The sequence below is a fragment of the Myotis brandtii genome, unplaced genomic scaffold (assembly GCF_000412655.1).
Source record: "Myotis brandtii unplaced genomic scaffold, ASM41265v1 scaffold1031, whole genome shotgun sequence".
In the NCBI taxonomy this organism is placed as follows: Eukaryota; Metazoa; Chordata; class Mammalia; order Chiroptera; family Vespertilionidae; genus Myotis; species Myotis brandtii.
Window position 1 is genome coordinate 153,443 of NW_005353465.1, and position 10,718 is coordinate 164,160.

General features: G+C 39.2%; 1 protein-coding gene across 1 annotated transcript in view; it reads left to right on the forward strand.

The window, feature by feature from the left end:
• The window catches only part of RAB2B (RAB2B, member RAS oncogene family), a 16,123-nt gene that overhangs the window by 389 nt on the left and 5,016 nt on the right, over window positions 1–10,718 (forward strand). The window contains exons 2-5 of the mRNA XM_005856530.2: window positions 82–153; window positions 3,431–3,498; window positions 7,866–7,948; window positions 8,109–8,201. Of these exons, the coding sequence (XP_005856592.1) occupies window positions 82–153; window positions 3,431–3,498; window positions 7,866–7,948; window positions 8,109–8,201 (316 nt within the window). The remainder of the gene's footprint in view (window positions 1–81; window positions 154–3,430; window positions 3,499–7,865; window positions 7,949–8,108; window positions 8,202–10,718) is intronic.

Below are 10,718 nucleotides of genomic sequence, written 5' to 3' on the forward strand. Positions count from 1 at the left end.
CCAGTCCCCAGTCCCCGGCACCCGGACTCGGGGCTGCTCCCCGGCCGCGCGAAGGCTAGGCTGTGCGTCCTCCTCTCTTAGGTGTGGGGAAGTCATGTCTCCTCCTGCAGTTTACGGACAAGCGGTTCCAGCCTGTCCACGACCTCACCATAGGTAAGTGCCTGTGCCTGTCCCGGAGCAGAGAGTGAAACCCGACGAGCTAAAGAGGAAAGTGAGCCGCCGTCAGGGTGGGAAGTAAAAAGTTCGCTTTCCCTCCTTTTAAACTAGTCCAAAGTTATATTACATGAAGAGTGACCGATCACATGCCGTAAATGGGGAATAGTGGAATGGGGAGTAAATCATTGAAAGGTAACTTTAGAAGTGAGCGTGAGGTATGAATTAGTTGCTGTAGGATTTTTTTCCCCCCAAACGCAATTTGAATGTTTATGGAAAATCGCACGAAAGCATAATTTACACACTCGCTCTGCCGGAAATTACGGGTAGCCCCACGTAGGTTTTGTAAAGTAATTACCAATGTGTAGTCTTTTTTTTTTTAATATATATTTTATTGATTTTTTTACAGAGAGGAAGGGAGAGGGATAGAGAGTTAGAAACATCGATCAGCTGCCTCCTGCACACCTCCCACTGGGGATGTGCCCGCAACCAAGGTACATGCCCTTGACTGGAATCGAACCTGGGACCCTTCAGTCCGCAGGCCGGTGCTCTATCCACCGAGCCAAACCGGCTAGGGCTTAATGTGTAGTCTTTTTGTGTGTTGGAGAGGAAGAAGCAAATGGAAGAGCCACCCCAGACTTAAAAGGTAGCTGAAACTAATAATTTATAAAGAAAGGAGTATATTAGGGTTCCAAAAAATGCACTGGTGATCCTGGAAGGTATAAACATCTCCCACACATTTGGGATAAGGCATGGCCTGCTGGGGCCTTCGTATTCCCATCCCCATAATCTCCCATAACTTCACCCCAGACAAAGAAATGTATAAAACTAGCCTTCTTGCCATGCAAATGCAGTTTCTGAATAAAATCCCTGACTCCCATTCTTACCATATTGCCACCTCCAAGCCCCAGGTTATGGAAATCTGTAGCTACTACTGCTTCCAAAGAACTTAACCCAGAGCCAAATACCTAGTGTGGTTACAAAAGGACTTAGAGGATAGCATCAACAGGAAAATATTTTTGGAAATGAATATTAAGTGGACACTCACACCATGATAGGTGCTAATGATGCAGTGCTTACCAAGGCAAAATTTGCCCTTAAGTAGCTTACAGTCTTCCAATGTAGGAGGTGGAGCTGGGAGTAGATACCGTGTATTGACAAGTGCATTCCTATTGCAAAAGGGAAGGAGAGACTCACCTCTCTCAGGAAAGGCTGGGACTTGAAGAATGAGCAAGAGTTAGCTAGGCAAAGGGGTTGTAGAGATGAGGTTGAGAAGTGATCAGGGCAAGAGGGAATAATAACATGCAAAGGCTCAGGAATGATGGAGACCTGGCTACCTTTGGAAAAGTGAAAGTAGTTTAATATGGCTGGAGCATAGAGTTTGAAGTGAAGAGTGGTATAAATGAAAGGTAAAGAATAAATTAGGGACTAAGTTTTGAAATACCCCGAGTAATAGGAGGAAATGACAAGTTTTTTGGTTTTTTAAAAAATATATTTTATTGATTTTTTACAGAGAGGAAGGGAAAGGGATAGAGAGTTAGAAACATCGATCAGCTGCCTCCTGCACACTCCCTACTAGGGATGTGCCCACAACCAAAGTACATGCCCTTGACCGGAATCCAACCTGGGACCCTTGAGTCCACAGGCCTACGCTCTATCCATTGAGCCAAACCGGTTAGGGTGGAAATGACAAGTTTTAAATCTGAAGAATGATGTGATCAATCATGTTTTCCCCAGAGTCCATTACAGGCTCTGTTTCTTTCCTCAGTACCAAGATAAATTCAGTCTTCTGTACCAAGATAAACAAGGCAGTTGGATAGAAAACATATGCAAAATATAAGCATCTCTGAGTTTCTAAATAGAGAAAGTTGCATAAAAGGAGATGAAGTTTTGTGTTTGTTTTTTAACCTTCCTCATTGAAATTCCATTCCTATTTTCTAAAAAGGGGGGAAAAATAGGGACATTTTTCAGTAGCTATCACTATTCTTTATTTTTAAAATTATTATTATTTTTAAATTTTTATTTCAGAGGGGAAAGGAGAGGAAGAGAGAGATAGAAATATCTGTGATGAGAGAGAATCATTGATCAGCCTCCTGCAAGCCCCCCACTGGGGATGGAGCCCACCACCTAGACATGTGCTCTGACCTCCTTGTTCATAGAGTGACGCTCAACCACTGAGCAACACTGGCTGGGCTGATTTTTAAGTTTTGTCTTGACGTTACCTTGAAAGAAGATAGACGCCAGGAAAACCAGAACCTTTATTCAGACTGTCAGTTTCCATACTCCTATGAGGAAAGCTATTTTCTAGTGAACTCTTGAGAATTTTTGGAGGTCTTAAATGTATCATTCTTAAGAACCTATTTCTTTTCTTTTCTTTTTTAAAAAATATATTTTATTGATTTTTTTTACAGAGAGGAAGGGAGAGAGATAGAGAGTTAGAAACATCGATCAGCTGCCTCCTGCACATCTCCCACTGGGGATGTGCCCGCTACCAAGGTACATGCCCTTGACCGGAATCGAACCTGGGACCTTTCAGTCCACAGGCCGACGCTCTATCCACTGAGCCAAACCAGTTTCGGCAAGAACCTATTTCTTAGGTAGGCTCTTTGTCAAACAAAAAATTCTGGAATTGCAAAAACAGAAATATTGTTTTATATAGAGGACTAAAGAATGACTTTGAGAAAATGCTAGGAAATATTTTCAGAATTTTTAGAAGTTTTTTTTTAAAAGTTACAAAATTAGCCCTAACCGGTTTGGCTCAGTGGATAGAGCGTCGGCCTGCGGACTCTAGGGTCCCGGGTTCGATTCCGGTCAAGGGCATGTACCTTGCTTGCGGGCACATCCCCAGTAGGGTGTGTGTAGGAGGCAGCTGATCGATGTTTCTCTCTCATCGATGTTTCTAACTCTCTATCCCTCTCCTTTCCTCTCTGTAAAATATCAATAAAATATATTTTTTTTAAAAATTACAAAATTAAACATTACCTAATCAATCTTAAACATGAAGTAATATTGCTAAAAATTTATTCACCTTTTCTACTTTGTTTTGTCCTCATATCTGTTCCTTGGTTACGTTTCTGAGGTTATTATCACCTAGAACAGTTTTTAATTTTAGAAATGAAACTTCAAGGAACACAAATTAATTGGAGCAAACAGGCTGTGATAATGGGTTTAGTGGCATTGAGGGCAAAGTCATTAGCATATTGAAGAAAAGAGGAACTTCTCACTTAACATGGCTGTTCATGAGAATCACATTCTTTCTCTTGGTCTTCACTGACAGGTGTGGAGTTTGGGGCCCGTATGGTCAACATTGATGGAAAACAAATCAAACTGCAAATCTGGGATACGGTGAGGACAAAGTAATTTAGTTTGTAACCAAGATCCAAATATAACACTAAAGGCCGATGAGCATGGAAGGGGCTTCGTGGGTGGGGCTAATGGGGAAGAATGAAATCAAAGAGCTAGGGAAGCTTTCACTTCCCTCTGTTACAGTTACAAATTCTGAATGCCATATTTTTAATTTTTTGTTTTAAATTACCCAAGTAATATATATGTTTGTTCTAGTGAAAATAAAAGCCAACCATATAAGGGTACAGAATCAGAAGTAAATGTCACATAAAGCTCTCTCCTTCCCAATGTTGGTTTTTTACTTTGCCAGAGTAAACCATTATTAATGATTCACACTTTTCCTCTGTATTTAAATACAGAAATAGAAACATAAACAAATATATGGTAGTGGTTTTATTTTGTTTTTAGAATTGTGACAAAGTAGACTTGCTTTGTGACTTGGGTTTTTGTTTTATAAACAATCTCTATGTTGTGGAGATTTTTCCATGTTGATACATATAGATCTTCCTCACTTCTTATAACCACTGCATAGAATCATAGAATGTCTGTACCATCATTAATTTAACCATTGCCCATGATGGAAATTTAGGTGGTTACCAAAATTGCAAAGTTTCATTGTTTATTCTTATTTACTACATCTATATTCAGATATTTGAGGATTTCTGTGGTATACCTGCCCAGAAATGGAAATTCTGGGTCAAGGGTTATGCATATTTTAAAATTTGACAAATGTTATCCTGCCAAAATTTAGTTGACTTTGTGTAATTTTATCCAGATAAATTGCTTTCATATACATTATCTCATTTGGTTTGTACTTTTATTTTCCCTAAGAAAAATAATATTCTAGTCTCTATTTTAAGTTAAAGGGAGCTACCACATAGTTCCTAATGTTTAGCTAAAATCTCTATTTTTATTTACTTACTAGAGGCCCAGTGCACGAAATTCGTGCATGGTGGGGTTCCTCAGCCCGGCCTGCACCATCTCCAATCTGGGACCCCTCGGGAGGTGTCCGACTGCCAGTTTAGGCGGGCCTTAACCGGTGGTCGGACATCCCTCTCACAATCCAGGACTGCTGGCTCCTAACCGCTCACCTGCCTGCCTGCCTGATCGCCCCTAACTGCCTCTGCCTGCTGGCCTAATACCCCTAACTGCTCCCCTGCTGACTCCCCCCTGCTGGCCTGATCGCCCCTAACTGCCCTCCCCTGCTGGCCTGATCACCCCTAACTGCCTCTGCCTCGGCCCCGCCACCATGGCTTTGTCCAGAAGATGTCCGGTCTAATTAGCATATTAGCTGAGCCAAACCAGCTAGGGCCATATTACTTTTTATCTTTCTTCATTCTTTATCTATATTTGCCCAAATAACCATGCTAACTGAAGAGGCATTGTACTATAGCTAATATAAAATATTAATTAAATAATCCCAAATTAATTTGTATTTTATTTTGGAATGCACTTTGGTTCTTAGGAAATGAGCGTATCTGACTTTGTAGGAATTTATGCTTCCAAGTATATGTCTTGAAAGTACAATATGCTTCCACTTGGAAGAAATTAGAAAACTTAATTCTCTTTATCAGACCTCCATCTTAGTCTTTGCTCCTTCAGATTTTTTACTTGGGATGGGCAAGGTACCTCAGACTGATGCAGACCAGCCCAACTTGAACCAGTCTTTCTAGCTTATTAGCTCACAAACTTTGATTCATAAACTGGGCTGAGACGAAGTGATTTTATTTCATTTATTTATTTAAACATATTTTTATTGATTTCTGAGAGGAAGGGAGAGGGAAAGAGAGATAGAAACATCAATGATGAGAGAGAATCATTGATTAGCTGCCTCCTGCACATCCCCTACTGGGGATTGAGCCCACAACCTGGACATGTGCCCTTGACTGGAATCATACCTGGGGCCCTTCAGTCTGCAGGCCAAAGCTCTATCCACTGAGCCAAAGTGGCTAGGGTGTGATTTGATTTTAAAAGACATATTCTGATGACCCACTGTAAGTATTTTCAGCTGCTAAAGTTAAATGCTACCATATAATTCAACCATCATGTGGGTGTCCCTCAAACTTTCCCTGTTAGTTCCTACTAGGCCACAGGATAGGAGGGTCTTTCAACAATAGAGGAGAAAAAGTCAGTAAGAGATAAAAGCAAAACAGGAATAAATTTAAGACAAAACTATTAGGGCCCCAGGCCAGAGTGGGCTTAGATGGTTGAGCATCATCCTATGCACTGAAAGGTTGCCGGTTTGATTCCCAGTCAGGGCACATGCCCAGGTTGCGGGTTTGTTTCCCAGTTGGGGTGTTTCTTTCTCCCTCCCTTCCTTCCTTCCTTCCTTCCTTCCTTCCTTCCTTCCTTCCTTCCTTCCTTCCTTCCTTCCTTCCTTCCTTCCTTCCTTCCTTCCTTCCTTCCTTCCTTCCTTCCTTCCTTCCTTCCTTCCTCCCTCCCTCCCTCTCTCCCTCCCTCCTTCATTTCTTTTCTTTTCTTTTCTTTTCTTTTCTTTTCTTTTCTTTTTCTTTCTTTCTTTCTTTCTTTCTTTCTTTCTTTCTTTCTTTCTTTCTTTCTCTTTGTCTCTCTCTCTCTTTGTCTCTCTCTCTCTTTACCTATCTCTCTCTGTCTCTCTCCCCCTTCCTCTTTCTAAAAAATCAATACAAACATATCTTAAAAAACTGTTAGAGAATAAAGCATTGAGTTCTTGGAAGGAAAACATGTGTTTTAAATCTTAAATTATTACTAATATTACCAACAAATTCTTTAGAATTATTTTTGGATTCTAATGTTCTAACACAGGGGTCCTCAAACTACGGCCCGTGGGCCACATGCGGCCCGCCGAAAACATTTATCCGGCCCGCCGGGTGTTTTTGCCACCGCTGTGTGCATAGGAATTTGTTCATAGTTTTTTTTTAAACTATAGTCTGGCCCTCCAACGGTCTGAGGGACAGTGAACTGGCCCCCTGTTTAAAAAGTTTGAGGACCCCTGTTCTAACAGGTATGCAACTCAAAAAAACATTTGAATGATTCTTATTGGAAAGAGATTTAGTGTTGTTGGAAAAGTAACCTTACAATTAGTGTACTGGAATTCTCTTCTCATCTTCAAACCCGGGTTTAGATTATATGATGTCATGACCAAGAGAACAAACTTTTGTGCTAGGAAGTATTATGATACTAAGTTTAAGCTATAGATTCAGCATTTATAAACTTTATAATTTTTGGCCAGCTACTGAACTTACCGCTTTGAACCTCATTTTTTTCATTTGTGGTATTACTGGTATCATATTGTCATTCTACTATGAGAAAGTCATTTATTTTCCCATGTCCAATTTTAGTTTTTCCATCTTTAAAATATGAATAGTAGCCTTCCGTCCCAAGCTTTAATTTTTTAAAATTTATTTATTGATTTGAGAGAGAGAGAGAAACATCGATTTGTTGTTCCACTTATTTATGCATTCATTGTTTGACTCTTGTATGTACCCTGACCAGGGATGGAACCCACAACCTTGGAGTATCAAGATGATGCTCTGACCAACAGCTATCTTGTCAGGGCACCCAATCTTCATGTAGGAATATGAGATTAATTGATTTCAAGAATGTGAAAACTCTACTAATATTATAGATTCAATTATTGTTTTATTCATACTTCTATTTAAAAGATGCTTTTGTTTCCTATAAGGAGGGGGGGAAATCCCATCAGGAAAACAAAAGTACCCATTATGTGGAGGCATTAACAAATTAATCATTTATAAATAAAACTTAGTATCTTGATTCTAACTGGAAATTAGAGTGTGAACAGTTGAAATTTTTTTTTTTTTTTTTTTTTTTTAAGGAAAACTCTGTTCTGGGCCCTGGGCTTCTTTCCCTGTTCAAGTGCTTTGTATCTGACTAATATTCTGTATTGATTCATTGAAATGAAACTTTCATTTGACAGGGTATTAGCATTTTAAGATAATTTTTTTTTTATAGGTAAAGGAACAGAAACAGAAAAGAAAGGTTAATGTGATGTGTTCAATATCATGTTTGGATTGACAGTACATGTACTGAGTTCTAGTCCTATTTCTAGTTATTCTAGTGGATATTGGTAAATGTCTTTGGTTGTCACATTGACTGCGGGGGTGTAACTGGCATTTAGTGCCTAGCAACCAGAATGTTAGTCAACAACTTGATAGGTGGTCTCACAGGAATAATTGACCCATTCGAAATATCAATTGCATTCCCTTTGAAAAATATTGGTTTTCTCCATGGGCAGTCATGTTTCCTTTCACTAATTCCCTTTTCTTACAGGAATTTTTTAAACTATTAAGCATGTGATCAAGTCAGTTCTCTGGAAATAACCTTGCTTTGTTGGGATTTTTTTTGTTGGCATGTTGGTGGGAAAGGCTGGGCAAGAATCCTTCCGTTCTATCACCCGTTCCTACTACAGGGGAGCAGCTGGAGCACTGCTGGTGTACGACATTACAAGGTGAGTCAGATCTCTTTGTTCTCAAAATTGGAATGCTAAAGAGGAATGGCATCTTAATATTTTTCTTTACACATCTATCTTTTCTCCTTCCCATACATTGGAATTTCTTTGGCATTTTGAAATGGGCCTCAGACCCACTTTCTAAACTTTTCTACTGTAGGCGTGAAACCTTCAACCACCTGACCTCATGGTTAGAGGATGCCCGGCAGCACTCTAGTTCCAACATGGTTATCATGCTGATTGGGAATAAGTGGTAAGTTTTAATTTGAATAAATAAATACCAACAGTCATCTGGGTACTCTATGGACATTGAATCACTTGGTCCCCAAACTTTTTTAGTTTATGGTGCTCTTAGTATCTCAGTAAAAAAAAATTATTCTGGTAAAATATATATAACATAAAATTTACAGTTTTACTCATTTTTAAGTATACAGTTCTGTGGCATTAAGTTTGTACATGTTGTTCTATAACCATCACTACCATGCATCTCCAAACTTTTTTATCATCTCAAACTGAAACTCTGTTCCCATAAAACACTAACTCCACATTCTTCATCCCACCAGCCCCAGCAAATACCATTCTACTTTCTGTCTTTATGAGTTTGACTACTCTGGGCATCTAATATAAGCAGAATTGAATCTTATAGTATTTGTCCTTTTGTGACTGTGGCTTATTTATTTATTTTTATTGAGTTTTAGAGAGAGAGGAAGGGGAAGAGAGAGAAACATTGATTTGTTGGTCTATCCATTTATACATTCATTTGTTGTTTTTTGTATGTGCCCTGACCAGGAATCAAACCCCCAATCTTGGTGTATCGGAATGATGCTCCAATCAACTGAGCTACTCAGCCAGGGCTGACTGTGGCTTATTTCATTTAGCATAGTGTCCTCTAGATGCATCTATTTTTCCTTTAAAAAAAAAAAGTTTATTTACTTTTCCCATCACTGTTTATCCCCTCTCTGCCCTCTTCTACCTCCACCACCCCTCCTTCCGTTTTTAAGGCTGAATAGTATTCCATCGAAAGCATTTACCACATTTTGTTTATCTATTCATCCATTGATAGATACTTGGGTTGCTTATACCTTTTGGCTTTTGTAAATAATGCTACAGTCAACATGGGTTTATAAATATCTGTTTGGGTCCCTGGTTTTTATTATTTTGGGTGTATACCCAGAAATGAAATTGCTGATCTCATGGTAATTCTGCATTTAAATTTTTGAGGTACTGCCATACTGTTTTCTATAATGGCTATACCATTTGACATTTCTACCAGCAGTGTATAAGGGTTTGAGTTTCTTTGTATCTTCCTCAACACTTATTATTCTCAATAAATTTTCTATGACACCCATAAACCAAAAGAAATACTTAGCAGTTTTGTTATTAAATGGTTAGATCTAAACAACATAACAAGTATTTTTGTTATAACAACTTAATAACAGAAAACATACGCAGTGCCTTAAGGTGCTAACACAGAAGGGTAAAAAGTAAGTCTCGATAAAACCCAGAGAAGAGATGGCAAAACTCCTCTTTGGATCCTGTCTGGAGTTACAGCTGGGAAAGGGAAAAAAAAAAGAAAAGAAATGAAAAGCATAAATTAAAAGAAAGCCATTTTTAAATAACCATAATTACTTATTAATGACTTGTATGGCCTTGTTGGGCACTGCCTAGCTTCTCAAACCTTGGAATCAAGATTGACACTGTCACTCCCACTTCTTGTTCCAAATTGATTTTTGCACAGTACTTGCTTTTTATCACAGCAGCTGTCAAAAACTTTTTACGAAGAGATGAAGATATTAAACGGCATCTATTCTGATCTAATGTTGACTCTGAGAACTATCTTTAGCTTGTAATTCACACAGTGTTTTTATATTGAATGTTGCTGTATTTCCCACAAACATTTGAAGTATCCTGTGGCACCCTTCTGAGTTTGTAGTAGTCCCGAGGTTGCACCATTTGAGAATTGGCCGCAGACTAATTGTACTCATTTATTGGGTCATTCAGTTTTATGGAAAACCTACTATGTCCTAAACACTGTGCCAGACCTTGAATGTACAAGGTTAAAAAAAAACCCCAAAACAACAAAACTCATGCCCCTGCTCCTATGGAGTTTAGAGGGGACACAGATATTAAATATAAATTATCTGTGTCTAATTACAAATTATGACAAATGCAGTGAAGGGAAAAAAGGACTGCTATAAAAGAGAGTAACGAGCTGTTTTTTTATTAAGAGTAATATTTAAGTTGGAATATGAAGGATGGGTAAGAGTTCAGTGGGCAAAGACTTAAAAACAGCAGCAATAAAACAGCCCTGGCCGGGTAGCTCTGTTGTTTGGATCATCATCCTGTACACCAAAAGATTGCAGGTTCCAGTCCTGGTCAGGTCACATACCTGGGTTTCAGGTTCAATCCCCTGGGCTTATACAGGATGCAAGCAATCTACGTTTCTTTCTCACATTGATATTTCTCTTTCTCTCTGTTTCTCTTCGCTTCCTCTCTCTCTAATCAATTAAAAAACACACACACCACAAACATATCCTCGGTTGAGGATTTAAAAAAAACAACCCAAGCCCAGCCAGTGTTGCTCAGTGGTTGCGCGTTGGTCCATGAACCAGGAGGTCACAGTTTGATTCCCCATCGGGGCATATGCTCAGGTTGCAGGCTTGATCCCTAGTAGGAGATGTGCAGGAGGCAGCTGATAGATGTTTTTCATCGTTGTTTCTATCTCTCTCTCCCTCTCCCTTCCTCTCTCTGAAACCAATAAGAATATTTT